The sequence below is a fragment of the Solanum lycopersicum genome, chromosome 2, assembly GCF_036512215.1.
Source record: "Solanum lycopersicum chromosome 2, SLM_r2.1".
In the NCBI taxonomy this organism is placed as follows: domain Eukaryota; kingdom Viridiplantae; phylum Streptophyta; class Magnoliopsida; order Solanales; family Solanaceae; genus Solanum; species Solanum lycopersicum.
The window spans coordinates 68,944,748-68,964,710 of record NC_090801.1 but is presented as its reverse complement, the minus strand read 5'-3'; the positions used below and the strand labels follow the sequence as shown (position 1 = coordinate 68,964,710).

At 33.4% G+C, this 19,963-nt stretch overlaps 4 protein-coding genes across 6 annotated transcripts; 1 reads left to right on the top strand and 3 right to left on the bottom strand.

Moving 5' to 3' along the window:
- Positions 1-263: 263 nt before the first annotated feature.
- Positions 264-6,020, bottom strand: LOC104645684 (uncharacterized). Of its 2 annotated transcripts, none has more exons than XM_069294007.1 (3): positions 5,630-6,020; positions 5,323-5,398; positions 264-5,126 (listed from the first exon to the last, which is right to left on the bottom strand). In XM_069294007.1, the coding sequence occupies exons 2-3, from the start codon at positions 5,357-5,359 to the stop codon at positions 4,174-4,176; spliced, it is 990 nt and encodes a 329-aa protein (XP_069150108.1). In that variant the 5' UTR covers positions 5,360-5,398; positions 5,630-6,020; the 3' UTR covers positions 264-4,173. The 2 variants fall into 2 exon arrangements, with proteins under 2 accessions (XP_069150108.1, XP_010316067.1); XM_010317765.4 differs by having other exon boundaries at positions 5,496-5,635.
- LOC101260493 (uncharacterized) lies at positions 1,229-3,715 on the top strand. The gene is made up of 2 exons (XM_004231954.5): positions 1,229-1,382; positions 2,778-3,715. The coding sequence occupies exons 1-2, from the start codon at positions 1,229-1,231 to the stop codon at positions 3,575-3,577; spliced, it is 954 nt and encodes a 317-aa protein (XP_004232002.1). The 3' UTR covers positions 3,578-3,715.
- Positions 6,021-9,396: 3,376 nt separating the features above from the next.
- On the bottom strand, positions 9,397-10,426 carry LOC101260780 (heavy metal-associated isoprenylated plant protein 21). Its single transcript, XM_004231955.5, has 3 exons — positions 10,231-10,426; positions 10,045-10,120; positions 9,397-9,950 (listed from the first exon to the last, which is right to left on the bottom strand). Exons 1-3 carry the CDS (start codon positions 10,306-10,308, stop codon positions 9,658-9,660), a joined length of 447 nt encoding a protein of 148 aa, XP_004232003.1. The 5' UTR covers positions 10,309-10,426; the 3' UTR covers positions 9,397-9,657.
- A 2,215-nt stretch (positions 10,427-12,641) lies between these two features.
- LOC101261082 (uncharacterized) lies at positions 12,642-19,851 on the bottom strand. 2 transcript variants are annotated; one of them, XM_010317768.4, is made up of 12 exons: positions 19,481-19,851; positions 19,317-19,379; positions 18,465-18,599; positions 17,819-17,921; positions 17,180-17,250; positions 16,974-17,078; positions 16,570-16,603; positions 16,075-16,175; positions 14,989-15,048; positions 14,726-14,929; positions 14,024-14,140; positions 12,642-13,170 (listed from the first exon to the last, which is right to left on the bottom strand). In XM_010317768.4, exons 1-11 carry the CDS (start codon positions 19,595-19,597, stop codon positions 14,051-14,053), a joined length of 1,083 nt encoding a protein of 360 aa, XP_010316070.1. In that variant the 5' UTR covers positions 19,598-19,851; the 3' UTR covers positions 12,642-13,170; positions 14,024-14,050. The 2 variants fall into 2 exon arrangements, with proteins under 2 accessions (XP_010316070.1, XP_010316071.1); XM_010317769.4 differs by lacking the exon at positions 14,726-14,929 and having other exon boundaries at positions 19,481-19,762.
- Between the last annotated feature and the right edge of the window lie 112 nt (positions 19,852-19,963).

The following is a 19,963-nucleotide window of genomic DNA, read 5'->3' as shown; positions in this document are numbered from 1 at the left end:
AGTCAATCTCTCTTATTTTTTATTTCTTGACTTAAAGGTCATATATTTTATTTAAAACTATTTTTTTTTTCAAATCAATTCAAATGGGGTATAGAGAAGTCATCTATTTTCTTTTTCTTTTTTTACTTCAGAGTTATTTATCTTTTATTTTAAAATTATTTATTTTTTATTTAATTTTTTTTAAGTCAATCAAAGGAGATATAAACGAGTAAAACTGGTAGCGGTAGAGTATATATGTTGAGAGCGGGATTTGGGTTTCTTTCATTGGAGAATTTGCTTATTTTTGTTTCCCTTATACTTCTAGTCATTCTCATACAGCCCGTCCGCCGTTTAGTTCTTTTTCCGGCGAAACAAGGATTATATGGTCCATCGGAGCTTCCGTTCAGGTTTCCCTACTTTGTTTGCTCAATAATTGTCGCTGCACAGATGAACGTTCATTTTTGTCGGGTCTTGTTGCTTTTGCTGATTATACGATGAAATAAAAAAATGAAGAAGATTATATGATGAAATCCAAATATAAACCTAAGTAATTCATTGCATAGATTAGCTTTTTGAAGTGAATAAATTAACTGATTGTTGAACGTGAGCAAACATTACATTTTTCATTCGGTTTTAAAAAAAATTATTTCAGAAACAAAACTAATTACTAGTTGTCTTTCCAAAAAAAAATCAGATGTTTTAAAACTTTTTTGTTAGGTAGTTGCTGTGGAAATGATATAGTCAAGGAGTTTAAGAGTAAACAATTAGTACAGAGGATGTGTTCAAGACCCTTGAAAGGATAACTTTTTCAAGTTCATTGAGAATCTCAAAGCTTGAAGATTAATTTAGTTTATTTACTCTTAAGTTGTTTAATCTCAGTAATGAGTACCTTTACGTTGATGTTGAACACTCTGTCAGGGTAGACAAGCTTTTCATTTTAATTGCATATAGTCAAGTGTCAACCTTGTGGTGAGATGTCTATGAGTGTTAGTGGTGGGTGCCCATGTAGTTCTTGAAACAAAGAGTTTATATGTTCTGATAGCTTAAATCCTGAGTCCAATAGTGGACATAATGGTTACTAGCATAGAGGTTTGAGGACAAGTACTATCAACTATGTAATAATTTTCCTTTTTTTTCCCCAAATAATAATGAGTATTTTGATTTCCAATTGTAGTTATTTCTCCTTTAAAGAAGCTGATGCGGAGTTGGGGTTGAGTTGTATGTCTTTTTCTCTGCACAAATCGGGGAAATGGCTCGAAGGTTTTCTCGTCTCTGTACGGTTGCCTGCATGTGTAGATCAATTACTGGAGTCAAATTACAACCACCAATCTTACCCAGCACATTCCAGTCTCATCCACACACTGTACCTCGTGGTTATCTTTATCCTGTGCTCCAATTAAAAGGTTAGTTTTCTGCACGCCTGTCAACCTAATTGGTAAAAGTGATAGAGCTCAAAGCTGATTTTCCCTCCCTGTTACATATTGCTGGTGTTTGTAAATTGTAAGGCACCGGTTTGGACATTCAAGAGTATTATAAGTGATGGAAATGAGGCTTCTTTTCACGTGGACAGTCTATTAGTGGGAGTTCTCATTGAAATATTAAAAATCCTCGACTGCTCCAAGGCAGTCCAAGGACAGATTCCAAATTAAGGGTTGGTTAGTTGTAGGAATAACTGTTTTAAGCCTAATTTATTGATGGACTTCTTTCTTAAGTTTCTGCTCTCTTATGCAGCGTGTATAATCTCCTATCAAGTGAATCAGTTTTAACCTAGCATCAAGTCGCCTAGTGAATATTTTTACAACACATCTATGTTTCTACCTCAATATTTTACTTCTCAAGTACTACTACTCGTGCCTCTGCTGTTGAACCATGTTTCTGGACAAGAATTTATGTTTTGCCTTTCAGAATTCTTCTGTACTTTTTTTCTTTCAATGAGTCTGCTACATGTATGTGTTAGGAAACCAAGATAATTTTCCTGTCCTCAAACTTCTTTGTTAATACCATTAAAGGAGAAATTATTACGATTGAAAATTAAAAGGTAGCTCACCTCTGCAATTTATCAACAGGTATGTATTGGCATATCTCAATTGAATAGTCATGAAGAAGTCTTATCACACCTCTGCTTTCAAGATAATTTTCCTGAAACAAATTCGCATGCCTTTCTTGTGACGGGATTTTGCCGATACTCTATCAATTAAGATTTGCTGATGCTAATCGCATGTTCAGTTCAAAAAGGACCCTTAAATTCTAACGTTTCTATAGTTATCTAAGAATCATAGGGCTGTGTTTCCGCCATTGTTATCTTTTAGGCAATCCATACTTCACCTGTTGATAAATTTCAGCTCGCCTTAAAATTTAGTTACTTTTATGCGTCTGCCCAATACTTGAACACTTCTGTTTTCGTTAGTGCTTTTCAGTTGGTTGTCTGGTTGTTTCTTGAAATTGTTTCTTCTGTTCTTTGAATTGGGAGATTTTTGTTAAAGTTTAGTCTGTAGGTTTGTTGTACATCGATAGAATATTTTAGTGCTTGTGCTACATGATTTGGCCTCATTTTTTCTTGAAATTTCATCCAGTTTTAAAAATTCATCCTTCCTTGAAGTGGCCACAATGTTTTTTTTTTAAAAATTTAGTCCCTGGACTTGATATGCATATAACTTCTTGATATAGGCTACAAGTCAAGGCTTCTAGTTTAATACTGTAATACGGAGTTCTTTCTGCACATAGCATTTTGGCTTTTCTTCTTCTTGCAAGTATATTAACTTGCAAACAAAATTCAAGAGGTTCTATAATTGATGCAGTGTTGAGATCATATGCACGTAACAGACGTTCCAACTATGATCTATTTGGTGGTGGTATACCTAAACCAGATGAGTTTAAGAAAGCCTGGGCGAAACAAATGGATGATGAAGAGAACCGTCTATGGACAGCAAGTGAAGATGAAAGTGACTCCGATAAAGGTGATAGTCATAGCCGTCTCAGAAAAGAGATTAGGAAAGCCAAACAACGAGCAAAAGCGCAAGATGGTCCTATTGATGCAGATGATAGTGATGAACTGAGAAGTATGTGGTCTGATAGTGATGATGAGAAGACATTATGGACTGGTAGTGAAGGAGATGATGATGATGATATTCCGACTGAACCATACCCAAACAAAAAGAGTGATAGTTACATTGATAAACTGTTTGAGTTTGAGGAAAAACCTAAATATAGAACACTCTCTGAAGCCTTGAAATCTGAGCAGGAACCTGAAGAGTTATCTCCGGGAAAGCAAGCTAGAAAAATTGCAGTGGAAAATGCCCTTAAGAAATTGAAAAAGGGACCTGATGGGCGTTACATCAATGTTTGGGAGGTTATGAGTGATTTGGACATTCTGATTGGTGCTTTTGAGAACATCATTTCGGGACCAGAATATGCTGAATTGAGACAGGGAGGACCTAAGAAATTGAATATGCAGTTCTTCAAAGACATACAAGCTCGTATGAGAGATCCAAACTTTGAGTTCTCTCCTGAAATAAAATTGAAACCAAAGAGCAAATTGGTACGTAGAAAGAAATGGCAGAAAACAGAATCTAGGCGTAGGAAAGCACGGAAGCGATAGCTTCATGGCGACACCTTTCTTTTTTGCATTTAAACATTGTACCAATAGATTTATTTCTTAGTGGTTGATTCCAAGTTTCTTTAACTATTGGATGAGAGATAATTCATTTCAAGAAGATGTGGCAGCTGTTGATAAAAATTCCTTACTGCTTTCCCTAAATTATTCATGATTGTTTTAGGTATACCATTTACTTAGATTACTTATTCTTCCTGCTGAATGGGAACTCAGATTTCATAGCTAACACTTTTAGATAAGTTTATTGCTCTATGCCTTCTTTTAAAGTTTCACATTAATGCTTGTTTACTGAAACTGTGATTTATCTATATTGCAAAGCATCTAATTAAACAGTAACCTTCCACTGGGTTTTGCCTATGTCTGAAATTAGGGAGTATCACTACAACATTTGAATGCATAGAAGGTGGACTTGTAGTAGCTTGGCAAATAAAGCTTTTTGCCTATCAGATTATTGCGATAGTTTATAATACTAGGATAGTGTTAACAAAGTTGAAACAAAAAAGGACAAAATAAACGATAGTTGTTTATATGTGAAAACTGAAATCTGATCTCTCTATATATAGGTACGGATAGTAAGTCTCTCAATTGTTATAGTTATTCATGTTCCAAGAATGACTGATGTTGGGTGGGAAGACACCATAGGGTGTCTGATAGAGAATCCTTCCTGGTTGATATGTGTAATTATCATTGATGATATTGCCAGTGCCATTGTCATGGCTATTCTGCCTGTGAGAGTTCATCATTGTTGGAGGGTAATGAAAAAAAGAGTTCATTGTTGAAGCTGGATATTTGTAATGGAAAGCCTGCATGTCATTCATCTCACTGAATGGCCTTGGTTTATATCCATATGCCCCTTGAGCAGTGTGTAAGTTCTGTAGTCCTGATTCTTCACTTCCCAAATTAGCAAAATAGGAATTAATACTTCTGAGACCTTGGTTTGGAGCAAAACTAGGATTACTGTCTTGGAGACCTTCAAAATCAACCATTGAATTTCTTCTACCTTGTAGACTTTGGAGATTTCCAAATGCAGAAGTTCTCCCGAAATCTGAATTGTTAATGATGCTTTCTTCTTGAACATTATATGGATAATCCATGTTTCCTAGTGCAAAAAGGTTCTTATTTGCCTCACCTGAGAGAGAGTCAATTCCAATACTCTGGTCCAAAAACTGTTTGTTGCCCCAATGATCGAAGCCTCGTTCAATAGGGGCACACATAGGCCGTCTCTTGGAGGCTCCAAGAGAATTGTACAAGCTGTGCATTTGGTTTTGATGCTTGGTATTATTGATCCAGTTAAGGAGTTCTCTGTTTTGAGTCTTCTCATTGTTGCACCAGTTCAGACCTCCCTGGTTTTGGTGAAAGTCATCATTCAACCAGTTGTAGAGAAGTTCTGTTTCTTGGTTTTCCATTGGATTTTCTGATAAAAGCTCTGCATGTTTTCCAGATTTGTTTAGCTTCTTGATCAGTGTTGCTGAGTCCACATTCCCAGATACTATGACCACTTGTTCATCAACATCCATTTTCACTTGATAAACCCCTGAAACCAAATGTTTTGTCCATAATGTAAATAAATCTTTATTCTGAAGTATGAACTTCCTCTATTCTTTTGTTAAGATCTGCCAAAGCAATAATTTTTGCCCACTCTCTCTTTTAATTTTTCCTGGTGTGCATGTTGGAGAAAAGGTGGTAGATGCTACTAGTGTAAACTTATAGTAAGTGAAAAATGAGAGTACCTTCAATTCTTCTAAGTAGTTTCTTCACCTTCTGCATGCATCCATGACAGTTGATCTGAACTTTAAGAACACAAGTCTGTAAACAAAAAAATACAAAGCAGTAGTTAAAGAAGGCTAAAGAGAAAAATAATTTAGTGGAAAATGAGAAAACTGATGAGAACTAAGTGAATGACCTGAATTCTCACAAGCTCAAAGTCATGGGCAGTAGCAGACATTTTTCAGGTAAGTAGCAGTGTTTAGTTTGTTCTCTTTGGTCAAATGAAGTTGAAACTTGTTGTTTCTATTTTAAGTCTTAGTAATAACTTACCTCAAAAGGATCACCCTACAAATGGCTAACTATCAGCCACAGTAGCACTAGGAAAGAGAAATGCAGAGCACCAAATACATGACTCAGAAACAGCTGCAGCAACAACATGAGGCACACTACTTAGCTAGTCCTTTCATCTCAGTACAAAACACAACAGACACTCAGAAATGTCAGTGTGTTGAGTGTTTTTGTGTTCTTTAGATAGGTGGTTTAGGGGGGTGGGGTGTTGAAGGGTGTAAGAAAAGTGTGATTTGACCATTTGAGTAGTTCAGAAAAATGAGGATTGACAGTTCAGATAAAGGGAGTAAGGCAAAGTATATATCATTTTTTCCACATAGAGGCAACTTTCAAGTAGTAGTGTCAGATTCTTTTGTTAGTAGCATGACTGTGTGTGGGAGTAGTACATTTACCTGATTTGATCCTATAGCCAGAAGAATCTCATATCATAATCTGAATTCTGAAGAATAGGTGGTAGTATTAAAATTTTGTCACTGCATAAACAACACTAAAAACTCATGAAAAGTTGTTAAAAAATCAGGACAAATATTTGAGCCATAGCCCATAGTGCCATACTTGTTCAGTCTTTCATATAGGCCCAACAAATTTTCATAAGGCCCATGGTTGGATCATTTTTGCTGAGTATTACAATTTGGGTCCAGATAGTCATGAGCCATCTTCAGAAAAAGATTATTTTGTCAATTTTGGGCCTCAAGCTCATGTTAGAAATGTAAGAAATTACTGCCCATAACCGGTTATTGGAAATCGGTGATCTCAAACTTTTGACCCTCACTTGTCCCGATTCAACCTTCAAGGTCAAAAGTAAAACTTTGAAGTTTTGTCCATAGGGTAAGGACATTCTTGTAAATCAATATGATGGACCATATTTGGGAGGTCAATCATTGTCATTCACATTGTTCAAAGTTTTCATCCAACATGCTTTTTTAATTAATTAGTATCTGTAAGTGACACTGTAACATGTTATGTTTGTATTTTATGATCTTTGTTGAATTTTATGAGGTGCTTTATAAGAAAAATATGCTGGCAAAGGCAACTTCAGACAGTATATAGCCAAATCAAAACATGCATGTCCCCCTTCAATTGTTCAAAAATAAAAATCTCTTAGGTCCCTCTTAACATGTAGACTCCTAACACTTTAATTTGATATTTTCATAAAAGAAATGTTCCTAAAGTTCTAATCATATACTAGGAAATTATTATGTAACACTGCTCATAGCTTTCATGATGATTGATATTGCTAAAAAAGAAAGAAAAAGAAAACCTTTACAGTTAGTTGATTAGAGCATAGGGTAACTTATTATTAGAATCAGATTAGTCTTTCAAATTCCATTTCAACTTTTTATTAATTTTTTAAAAAAAATCGATAAATTGATTTAAAAAATTGCTTCTTCTTTATTCTTTCTTGTATTTTAATTGAAAAAGAAAGAAAAGCATGATCAAGTCTTGTGGATCAGTGATTTAAAAAGGTCTTTTTCTATGTTTATGTTTCAATAATGCCTTATTTTTAAGTATTTATGCGGCTTTTTCCCTCCAAGACACACAAATCATGGTTAAGGTAATTGTCATTAACTGATATAAACGGCGGAATTAACATTAAAGTGTTTAATTTTTGTTTTATACACTCAAATTTCTAAAGCAACATTGTCATTTTCTTTGTTGTCCGGATTAAAACTCATAAATAAATAATTAGTGGGAAAAATTTTTCCATCTTTCTTTTAATAAAATAAAATTGGTCGGTGTTATAGGCTTGGCTTTGTTGAAAACTTGACCATGTAATGATGGAGTACCTAATTTTAAAATTTTACTTTCTTTCTTTTCGATTTAAGATAATAATTATTTTAAAACTTTACTTTCTTTCTTTTTCGATTTAAAAAATAATAATTAATACCCCATCCTTAATTTGTTGTCACTGCTCAACTTTTAAAAAGAGAAAAATTGGTGAGAAAGACTTTTTAATTAAGGACTTTAAACTGTCCTACAACAGATTGAAAGAGGAAAATTTAATAACAGATAATTATATTGGTACTTGTTTATTATATTCCAATATAGTGGCAACAGGTACAATCTACTAACCAGGATTTATTAGGATAAGATAAATCATATCTTAATCATCAGCTCTAATTTACTTTTTATATACATCCAAAATAAAATTCTTAATGAGTGTGATTGTATTAATCACTTTTGTCATGGTAAAAGCCAGAAATTCAGGATACATCAAAAGGAGTTTACCATCTTGATAAGTTTTTTTGTTTCCTTGTTATTTCTGGATTCGTGTTCGGTACCCTCAAGTTAGTTCACTATTCTAAATTCGCGCTGCTTAGGGCATTTTAAAAAAAAATATTGTCTATTAAAAGATTTTTTTATAAAACTCGAGACATCTAATTAGAGGAAAAATAAGATTAATTGTATGTGGTTTTAGAAATTTGAACAATTTTAATACAATAGTATTTTTTTTCTTTCACATTCAATAGTTCTATGTTAATATTTATCATATTTTCACCACGACAACTAGTATGAAGTAATATCATATAGTCTGTATTATCGAAGCAATTAAATTAAGGAAAAGATATGTACCACAATTAAAATAGTTAATATATAGTCTGGATATCATAATTGTTGAGATATATAGTTTAGGGTATCATCATAATTGAGATATAGTAAGGTAGCACAAACGAAACAATATCAAGGTAACGCTTTTTTCTACAAAAAGGATTGTAAGCAATAAGTGAATTTAAGTGATGATTATTGTCAAATAAAAATAAAGTAATGATTTGGTGATCATATAATTATTATAAGCAGAGTGAAAAAGGCAGTGAATTTGAAAAGGGCTGTTGGTAATCAAAGCCTACTTCTTCTTCTGGTCCTTATTGTAATCTTTATGAACTTAAAAAGGAACATAAATTCCATAATCAGTGGAAAGAATAGGATTCTAGCTAATATGCATTGGGCATATTTGAGAGTATATAACAATTTTATGTGAAAACACTAGAATAAAAAAATCACGATCTCTCTTTATTTTAATATTTATATCTTTCCTTCTATTCGTTTATATTATAGCTATATTTTCACGAGTTTGGAATCTAAAGAGTATAAAATATTGACAAAAATATCAAAACGGTATATAAAATTTTATATTAACCAACGGCAGAATCGCTGGAACAACAGTGATTTCCTCCACCAGAAAAAGCAAAATCACTGCTAGTGCAGCGATTTTACAAAATGTATTTTTTTTAAAAAAAATTCAAATCGCTACCTAGACAACGATTTTTAAAATTTTTTTTTTGAACATTTTAAAAAATATATTTTAAAGAAGGAAAAATATGATAACTTCATGACGTAAAATTAATTGTACAAGACCCTAATTATGCTCATGAGCGTGACTGCTAAATTCCAAGAGACTAAATTGGAAGTTCCATAATTTTAGGGACATATACGACGAAGAAATCACGCAAATACCTCCAACATTATATTAAATAAAATGCCGCTTTAAAACCTTATAAATTTAAAAGTATTCCTACTTCCGTGTCAAATTAGATATTTATCTCGTTTCATTTGATCACTTATTAAATCCGGATAGAATTATTTATTTTTTTCCATTTTACCCCTACAATTTATATCGACTTTGAACAAATTTAAAGATTTAGAATTTCTTTACAGAAGAGCTAATTAATATGAACAAGAAAAAGTAGCAAAGTTGATCAATCTACAAATAATTTGTTAATAACAATATAAAATAAAAAATATTCATCTCATATAAAGTTATTATTGTTATTATTTAGCAAAATTTAGAAACAAAAAGATGGTATACAATAATAGATATTTGCTTCTTCAAATTCTCAAGCAAAGTACAAAAAGAAAAAAAACAACATAATATTCCATATTTAAAGCAATTAATTCTACCTTAGCCAGATCTTAATTACAACAATACTAATTTTCTTTTACTAAAATCTCCAAGAAGAAGAAAAAAACATAATCTCGGAGGAGAAAAAAATAAAATTTTGAAGTTGGTATCACATAATAGAACAAGCATTTGGATTATCATCACTAAAAAGATGAGTAATCCTTTCTTCAGTAGCATTAGGTGTAATCAGTGCTTGTGGCACATTTTTAACAAAACCAGAAGGTGCCTTTTTGTCATATGCTTGAGCTACATATGGATAAGACACCAAATTATATGGAACATATGGCCACATTTCTGCTCTTTTTCCAGTACTTTTTATTCTATTCAACACTCTCTGTGGATCAACATAACCACTCACTATCACCCTGTGTTGTTTTCTAATCACTTCCACTGTTTTCACACCTGAAATTAAATCACAATAATTACGTTTATTATAACGTACCACGATCAATTTAGAATAAATTACTATAACAAATTTTTTTTTTTATGTAAGAACCTTTCATGCGTCTAACTGCGTTCTTGACTCTTCTTTCACATCCATCACAGTCCATCTTCACTTTTATCTCCACTGTCTAACAATTTTATTTTTTTTAAAAAAAAACAACAATTTCATCAATAACACACAAAAATAAAATAAAATAAAGGTTATAAAATGAAAAGAGAGTAATTAAGATTAACGTACCTGCAATGGTCTTCTTTTGCTACGTCGTCTTGTACTAGTAACGGTGCAAAAAATCGATAAATAATCAAGAACACCCATATTATAAATTCTAATCGATCGAATTTTCACTTATCTTTGGGAGAAAGCAAGTAATGTACATATATATATATAAATAGAGAGACTTGTGTTGTGGGTTTTATGGGGATGGGGGTATATTATAACAAGTTGGTTAGGTGGATATGGGACAATGACAACTAAAGCAAGAATTAATCTTCGTAAGGTTTGAGCAATCATTCTCCCTTTGAGTTAATTTTTAGGGTGTGATTTAGGTCTAAGACCTAATTTCACATGCTATCAGAGCAAGGTCTGTCTCATACCCAAAATCAAAATTGTCCATGCACCAGATGCTAAGCACTGGGCATGAGGTGGGATGTTAAAGAATGACAAAAATCCAACAGGCTTGGACAATCCTCCTCCTTTTGAGCTAGCTTTTGGGGTATGAGTTAAGCTTAAAACCTAATTTAACATGATATCAGAGCAGGGCCCGTCTCACCGGATGTTGGGCCCCCGAAAATCAAAATTGCACACGCACTAAATGCTAAGCACTGGGCGTGAGGTGGGGTGTTAAAGAATGAACACCTTATAAGGCTTGGCAATTCTCCTTTCTTTGAGCTAGTTTTTGGAGTGTGAGTTAGGCCTAAGACCTAATTTCACATTCTTATTATCCTATTAAACTTTAAATTCAGGATTACCTTATTTATTATATAACAACAATTAAGGTTCAATTTCAAATAAGTTGAAGTCAGCTATTTAAAAAATTAAAAGAAGTTCATGGTGGTACATTATACTGTTTAATTTTCTTTTTTACTAAAGAAATTGTCCATAAAAGATAAACAAGTGTGCCCAGAAATAATGACCCTTTATGTAACTCTTCATTTGTTTATTGTGATGTGTTAGTAATTGGAAAATTGTTGTAAAGTACTTTTATGTCTTCCTTTCATTTTCGTTCAGTGGGTGTGGCTTTGCCTTTTTATTTATTTATCAATTAATGCCCCTAATTATTGCCCTCCAATGTTCCTTGATCCTAAATTCGTGCATAAAAGATCTTATTTAATTTCATTTTGTGACTATTTCGGTTTTGGTATATCTTTCCATTCAATAAATAAAAATATCATTCCTCCATATTATTATATTGTTGTTGTATTTTGTATATACGTACTATTTTATCGGGCCTAATAATGTTTAATCTTATTTGAAAAACTTTAGTATACATTAAAAGAATCAAAAAATTGAGACAGAGTTACCACAGAAATTCAATTTTTGGGATGGAGAGTTTGAAATATTTTCTTGAATTTTGCTCCATGATTCTTTAAGACCTTTCTTCTATGTAGGGCAACCTAAAACCTTTGAGTTGGAAAAGGTTGTAAAAACACAAAGTAGGTTAATAGAATATCTTTTTTTATCCCCACAAGTATCGAGATGAAACTTGTTATAATTGGAATAGAAATTATTTATCAAAAAGAAGAATCCCAGGTCTCAAGGCATAACGTAAATCATTATAGTGCATCAACTTTTAGTATTGTTAAAATAAAATTTTAGGTAATATATAAAAGTATAACTTACAATTATCAAAAAAAATTATACTAAAAAGACTATTTAACTGTCGGTATAATGATGCTTTTTCAATATAAGATATGATGAGTTCCAAAGTGGTCCAATAATTAGATATTTATGTATTCCTTTTTTTTTAGTTTTGGGGTCAACTGTAGGCCATGGGAACCTTATTAGTGACTTCAAAGTGAGAAACAAAGACAGAATCGTATTTTGATGATCTGAAGAGAATACATATATTCAAATTATCATTCAAGTTCCAATTTATCTGCAAGAATAAGGATTCATCCAGCAACTTTATTGTGGTAATTTGAAACTCCATCACAGTAGTTATTTTCCAAAGATAAGCCGAAAAATGACTAGTGGGAGCCATTTCTAAAATTACTTTTTTTACCTGATAATCTCTACTTGTAAATCAACTAGGAAAAAGTTATTGTTAGAACCGTAAATAAGTAGGTGTAAATGTGGAAGCTAGCAAAGCAAATTTTGAAGACCACGAGAAATATACCAAAAGACACAAAGATTTAACGTAGTTCGGTCAATCGATCTACGTCCACAAAGGAGATGAGCAATTCACTATAAATATGAGAGTACAAAATACAGAGGGAAACAAACTCAACCAATTCACTCGGAATACATGGGAGGTTCACACAAGTGATAACATATCAAGCTTGTAACCCATAAATTCTCCCCTTAACCAAAACTCTCAATACATTGTGAATGCTGATTAAGTTAGAAAAAAACATTACTCTATTTATAGAGTCCTAAAATTTTTCCTACTAGAAAAATGATTAGTCAATCCAAAACCTTTGTGCAATAAATTTGATAAAATGAAAACAACGTAAAATCTTATATTAAAGCAATCACTGGAAGGCTCGAAACCAGATTCGTAGGCCAACCAGTGGAAGAAAATAGCTTCACTGTTTACACAAATTTCACTTAAATCTCATCATAAACTTAATATGAATTCATCATCTCCTCTGTCTATTTAAGCTCCCTGAGTAGCTAGCTAAAAAGCTGAAACATGAATATTCTCAAGTCAACAAATAGAGAAGGGGATTTTAGCCATAAAAAAGACAGGAGATTTGTTTTTTTTCTTTTGCTAAACTGAGCGTTACATATCAGTTCAAATTCATATAAGCAAATTCAGTTATTTTCTTGAAGCTGGAATATCTTGTATAACAAATGCCTTCTTTTAGCACTTCCTAGAGAGGTCAGAACTATCCCGAAAAACGAAAAGATCCCGACAGGAATCAGAACCATCCAGTCATTTAGCTTTGCATCATATGATCAGATAATGTAATGAACTCTCGAGAACAATGACATTTGGTACAACTTGTCGAGTGGAAGCTGCAATCAAAACAAAAGCATCAACTTTTCTATTATGCTCTATGGATAATGCTTTAACATGCTTTTGACTGCCAAGTCCTTTGGTTTTACACCATGTAAAAAAGACAAAGGAGCATATATTCCATATACCACCAGGTTGTGGCTTTTGGTATCTCAAAAGCAGTATTTGACACCATTCCAAATCAATTATCCTAACATTCTGTGTTTTTACGCATTTGCCAACATACTTCAAGTGAATTAAACTAGCACACAATCACACAAACAACGTAAACAATTCCATTTTCTAATAAGGTTCCCTTTACCACATGCTAATCTGTAAAACATTACTCTAAACAAGTTTTTCCTAGTTATCGCAGAAAGCTAGATGACATGTTTTTCTTAATTATAGGTCTTAGCAGAGTCAATGATAAGGGAAAAGAAAAAGGGGTGTGGAGGAGTGTTGGGCTAGGACAGCCCATAGATACTATTTATATGGGGAAATTTTGGGCCAAAACCTGCATGGTTTTTCCCAAAAGTCTTTACAATGTCCCTAAACTTCATATGTAACTTTTTTTCCTGATTAATTTCCAATGTGGCACTTTTTTCGCACGCCCAACAATTTTTCCTTGACCGAGTGCCACTAACCTATCACCAAACACTAAGGAACAAGAAAAGGAATATTTTCAAAAAGAACAGAGATAATCGAGTTATTTACTAGGGATGCATAACAAGATTATTGTCATTTCGGGCATTCAATGGAACCATTAAAAGAAAAAAAGAACTGGGTATCAAGAGAAATGCACATGTGGCAGCAGTTCCAAAATCCATTAAGATACAAGAAAGCATTAAGGACTTCAAGAATATTAAGCCTTACATTTGGTGTGGTTGACTGGCTTAGTGATCACAACTTTTTCAGCATTTGGCCTCTTAAACCGTTCCAAAATGCAGCTGCATTAACAGCTCTCTTGCCAGGAAGTTGAATTTCCAAAACCTGAAATACCAAAAAAACTAGCATTGTAAGTATTACAAAATCAGTGTAACATACCAAGAAAAAGAAGATGCAGACAACAATAGAAATCAACCTCTAATATTAGAACTGCCCATATTAGCAGATCTATCTACAAAAAAAGAAGTGTCCATGCTCTGCAGACAACTAATTACCCCCCTCCTCCTCCTTATCTATCTATCTCCACAAAAGATTCAAGACAAATACATGAGGAAAACTTGAAAGGAGTCAAATAAATGTGTATGCACACAACCAATACATTCATAGTAGAGCTGTAAATTTAGATGAACAAAATCATACCCAACCCTCCATTTAATAGCCAAGAAACAGCAAATTTAAAGTGCATAGAGGTTCTAGATACAGTGCATGTACAATTGTGAATCAGCATGGAAAATTAAAGGTCATTGTACATGAATAGAAAGCCGGCATCATGGTGGATCTCGTGTAATTTTACAAATTTAGGACGATATGAAACTAGAGCAACCCATAGAATCTAAGCCTATAAATGCTGATAGACCTTGCACCTTGAATCAAAATATTCTTGAATTTTAAGGCACATAATCTTCTCACCTCCAGTGCCGTGCCCCCACCACAAGGAATTACCAGTGAACTTTTGGTGAAAAGCACATCATTGGCCTCTATATCTTGACTATTGATACCACCATATATCCGAGTAGTGATAATTTTAAGCTCTATAATACTGCTCTCGCCATTGTTAGGGTCAATAACCTTAAGTCTAGCTCGTGTTCCTGGCCATCCTGCAAATGCCCGAACCTAAAAGCTACTGTGTCATGATCACTCAGCCCAGATTAAAGGATAATTGAGAAGAATACCTTGTTATGAAGCACTTGGGCATCGTCATCAAACGATAGCCATGACTCCTCAGGAGTTATCTGCAAGAAGTGAAAATCAGAGTCTTATGCCAGAATTTCAGACGGTCTATCAGAAATTTGATTAGCCAAGAAAAAAGATAAAATCTGCATAAATGCACCGAATGGTTTTCGAAAACATAATTGTTTAAAAATTGTACAAAAAGAAGTATAGTGTGCAACAGTTTGAGACCCATTATTGGTGTCACTTCAACCGTGATACGTATTTCACTTTTTAGATGGATTTAGTTCTCATGTAACTCTACCTACGCATTACTAGTGAAGCATGGCACAAAGTTTCAAACTGGGATGGGCTTAGTGTCAGGAGCACTAAACGTGCAAGCAATGGTGCAGACATGTTTTGTGAAATAGGATCCACTGTCTGCCTGCGATAATATATGCTTGACCTTCATTCAACTATTCTCTATAAAATTAAAGAAAAAGAGAGGATTTTTCATGTGAAAATATGCTGAAAAGCAATCAAATACGCCAGAAATGTGAAGGGGAAATGAACTTAAGTTTCTTATGTTTCACAAACAGGATATGCAAAACTTTTCAATTTTGAGCTCACTCCAGTGAAAATGAACCTAGGACTAGCTCACTCCTCCAGCTAATCCACTGGACTGATGTATTTCTCTTCAAAACATCTTGAGTTTCTTTCTCTCAAAATCACCTATACCAGGCAAATGGAAGCCAACACCTTTAAGTAATAACTTTAATGTACTAATAAATATAAGAGGTTTCTAGGTAGATAACAGGCATATCTGTCCTGGCTATAAAATATCCAACCACAAAACTTGAAATTTTTGTTATGCAAGTCTGCTTAAGCCTTCCCTTAAACTCAGTATATGATACTGGGGCATATTATCCTGGAAAGATGGCTGATATCTCAATCTTCTCAGGACCTTATAATGTTGCTGATGCAGGAAAACTTGTGCTGAATGCCACGATGTTTTATGCACCCACCTCCCCATTTGATTTACTAATTACACTTGAAACTGGGAAGAAATGCACCAAACGGTGGAAACACTGCACGGGGGTGATTTTTACCTTGGGAGCCAGGGTAGCTTTAGAGTCATCTTGCTCTTCTGCTATTCCACTTGCAGACCCATCAAATATGGACGGAAGTTCACGAATTAGAAGTTTGGAACCTGAATGGAACAAAAAGCCATGAGCTATTGAAAAAATGGAATTTGAATCTTGAAAAATATTTGACATCCCAATATCTGCACATATCACAGAAAACAACACCTACTGTAATTTGGTCAGAAGAATTTCGAAACGATATCACACTGGAATACTACCTCTTAAAACCCTGCCAAAGATTCTCTAACTATTACACAAGTAACTTGCAGTGACCAAAATAAAACCTAAGAACATTCTGTTCTTCAATTCTAAGGCCAAATGATGCATTCAATAACACAGACAGGAAAAAAGGTTGCCTTTTAAACTAAGATACACATCTCATCCATCCAGGATGACAAGCATTTTAACACTGATTTGTAGTTAGTAAAGAGCAGGGAGTAGAAAATGAAAGTAACAAACCTAGATTAAATAGTAAGTCAAGTAAATCTGGAGCCTGCAAACAGATATTATAATATCAGTCAGAAATTTCATCAAGAGATAAAGGTGCTGCCCAGAAGGGGGGAGTCCACACACATGTAGCTCCCAGAGTACAAATAAGTCGAGGAGCAACAATGTGAATAAGTTAAAACTACTGAGTATAATGACACATTTTTATGTATCTGTGCCATTATACACCAACCTTAGCCGTTTGATGAAAATTGAAAAATGGAATAATCACGAGACTCTTTTTCCAGTAATAGCAAGCACTGGAAATCAGTTTTTGCTGCATCCAGCACAATGGACTTGAAGAACTTAATCAAGCATCTACCTATGATGACAAAACCAATCAAAAACAAGATTTCTGGAAAGAAAACCATAAAGACCTTTATTTGATCATCAATTGTTACTCTTTCACAAGCAATAACTGGTCCAGCATCCAATTTACGAACTGTGTAAGCTAATGACACCCCTGTTTCTTTAACACCATCCTGAAATTATATACACAATTGCAAAAATCATATATCCATGGAACAAGTAACTCATAATTTCTATGAGCTTTCAGGAGATTGTAAAAAAAAAAAAAAGAAACCTCCAATGCTCTTTGTACAGGTGCTGCACCACGGTATAGAGGCAGTAAACTTGGGTGTATATTAACCGTTCCTGCTTGACAAGACCAAAAAGACTAAAGCTCATTCGGATAATTGAGCTTAAGCAGGAAAAAAAATCTTTGAAAGCAGTTGCATTATAAGGGTGAAAACCCTACAACTAGCGCTGCCATCGTCTTGGTTTTAGCTCCAAAATATACAGTTAATCATGTTATGCATCAGCTGTTCAAATCCCTCTAGACGGCTAAGCTTTAGTAATTGAATTACAGTGACATCCAGCATCTGTCAGAGATTCTCCATTATGAATCACCAAAGAAATGCACCGAATTTAATTATTAGAATTCCAGGTTTTCCATAAGCAAATTTCGATGACTTACTTTTGTAGAGGATTCTTGAGGAAAGTTCTTCTTAAACCAAAGGGAATGCCAAATACGAGAATAATCTAGCCTAAAGTCTACCATGAGCTAAAGTAAGAAATTAAGAGTTCTTAATCAAGTGAAAATGATTCTAACTCTGACAACTCCCGAACTCCACCTCTTGAAAATATGAAAAATGCCACATTAACAAAGAACTAGGAATCTACAAAATAAAATTGCAAAATAATTAGCAGTCTATTGCCTAACCTTTTGATGGAATATTCAGAAACTTTGTGGGTAAAATATTCCCATATGCAGCAGTAACACAAAGCTCTGGCTCCAAGGATTTAAAGTTGAAAAGAAATGCTTCCTGCACTACAATAGCACAGTTAAAAAAAGATGTCCAACGGAAACCATTCACTATAATTTTACAATTTCTGAAGATTGATCAGACAACTTTCAACGGGCACAAAAGCATAAAAATGCATGAAGGAAGCAACTTGGTTTTTCACATAACTGAAGCATCATTTTTTAATTGTTAGGAAAAATCACTGGTCATTAAAAGAAACATAGACTTTTATTTTTTACTGTTCTCACTATCCTAGAGAATGTATCTGATTTCATGTCCTAAAGAATTATAACCAAAACTTGTTAAAAGATGGTCTTCTAACTTGTTAGGAAAAATCACTGGTCATTAAAATAAACATAGCCTTCTAACTTTTTACCTTCCTCGCAACCTAGAGAATGCATCTGATTTTACGTCCTAAAGAATTATAACCAAAACTTAATTTTCTACATACAAAATGATTTCAGTTAAAAGGCACCATGAGAATTTTACATCAGGGAGACATCTGAGGAGCAGTGACATATCGAACAAATGCCAAATACATAAATAGTAAATAACTGTAGTTACCTCGCCAGCCTTTACAGGTGTGAAAATCAAATCAGAAGGGAAGCCTCTGTCAAGAGCATGCTGTGCAACTGGTGAAGGCATTACTTTTCTTCCTCTATCCCTTCCAGATGGTGGTTGTGTAACAATGGCTGTGATCTAACCAACGTTAAAGTAGCTCAGTTTCGCACCCCATCCACAATGTTCAAATACAATCCAAAACTGAAAAGATACTTATATTATGCTGACCATAAGTAGATGCAGCCCTAAAGAGCAACATTGTGGTCAGCATAATATAAGTATGATTTGATTGAGAATTGCAAAAGGTAGATGCAGCCCAAAAATGAATTTGTGTAATACTGCCCGAGGAAATAATAAGTTTGTGAAAACTTTAATATAATCCAAAAAGAAACAGACTGGTCAGTAAACTTAAAAGAACAAGTTTATATGTTACAGTAGTACAAAGATAAATTACTTAAAAGGAAAAAGAGAAAGAAAAGAGAGGTATAAATGAAAATTGTCTATGTTCACATATAATAAACTGTGTACAAAACAATTAGGTGGAGTAATTAAATCCAGCTTTCAACTCTAATTACACAATGAAGTCAAAAATCAAGTCTTTCCAGAAATTCTTGTTCACAGGCATCACAAACATTTGTATATAAACATCTAACAACATTAGGTCTATGCCCAGATGAAAAAAAGAATACACCTCAGTTGGAATTATAACACAAGCACCACCATGACTCAATCCTAAACTAGTTGAGATCAACTTAATAAATCCTCCATATGTATTCCACAACATTTTGCACCCATTACATTCCAATAACTTATGTTATGATGCACTAGTGGAACAAGCAATTTCTGTAACCATACCTCAAAAAGTGAATCTGGGGCAGCAGAAGCATTGAATAAAGCATCAAGTACTGAAGCAGATACCTATAATTATGCAATTAACAACAAGATTTTGATAAAAAGTTCATGTTTTTTATAAAATCAAGAAAGGGGAGATGGAAAGCAATGTGCCCAGATAAACAAACCTGAGGAGAACCAAGAAACACAAGACGCTTCTTCTTGGTAGTGGAAGTGATGGCAGAAGAAGAAGCGGTGACATTGAAACTGCAAAAGCGCCGAATCATAACTGAAGAAGATAACATAATTTTTGTTTTGAGGAATAGTAGTCTACTTTTTTTTTTCCAAATATTTGTTGCTAAAAAATATGAGGTATTTATTTATTCAAGAAGATGAAACATACTAACGTAAAATTCTTGAAAATATTGAATTTTTTTTTAAGTAAGATGTTATAAAAATATCGATTTTAATATAACAAATTTACTTGTATTTTTAATTGATAAAGAAAAACTGCGATGAATATAATTACATAGCACAAGCTTTAAACTCACTTCAATATGTAATAATGATAATGATATAGGAATATCTTTTCCATCTTTATTTTTTATTTTTTTATTTAGTCTACCATTTCACAAAATAAATTAAGTAAATATATAAATAGAGAAAAATAA

Coding starts and splice junctions, on each gene's coding strand:
- LOC101260493 (XM_004231954.5), top strand. CDS start 1,229: ATGGCTCGAAGGTTTTCTCGTCTCTGTACGGTTGCCTGCATGTGTAGA. Junction 1,383..2,777: donor TCCTGTGCTCCAATTAAAAG/GTTAGTTTTCTG, acceptor TAATTGATGCAG/TGTTGAGATCATATGCACGT.
- LOC104645684 (XM_010317765.4), bottom strand. CDS start 5,537: ATGTCTGCTACTGCCCATGACTTTGAGCTTGTGAGAATTCAG. Junction 5,399..5,495: donor TTGAGCTTGTGAGAATTCAG/GTCATTCACTTA, acceptor TTTTGTTTACAG/ACTTGTGTTCTTAAAGTTCA. Junction 5,127..5,322: donor ACTACTTAGAAGAATTGAAG/GTACTCTCATTT, acceptor ATTTGGTTTCAG/GGGTTTATCAAGTGAAAATG.
- LOC101260780 (XM_004231955.5), bottom strand. CDS start 10,308: ATGGGTGTTCTTGATTATTTATCGATTTTTTGCACCGTTACTAGTACA. Junction 10,121..10,230: donor GCAAAAGAAGACCATTGCAG/GTACGTTAATCT, acceptor TAAAATTGTTAG/ACAGTGGAGATAAAAGTGAA. Junction 9,951..10,044: donor CGCAGTTAGACGCATGAAAG/GTTCTTACATAA, acceptor ATTTAATTTCAG/GTGTGAAAACAGTGGAAGTG.
- LOC101261082 (XM_010317768.4), bottom strand. CDS start 19,597: ATGTTATCTTCTTCAGTTATGATTCGGCGCTTTTGCAGTTTCAATGTC. Junction 18,600..19,316: donor CCCCAGATTCACTTTTTGAG/GTATGGTTACAG, acceptor AACGTTGGTTAG/ATCACAGCCATTGTTACACA. Junction 15,049..16,074: donor AAGCTACCCTGGCTCCCAAG/GTAAAAATCACC, acceptor CACTTCTTGCAG/ATAACTCCTGAGGAGTCATG.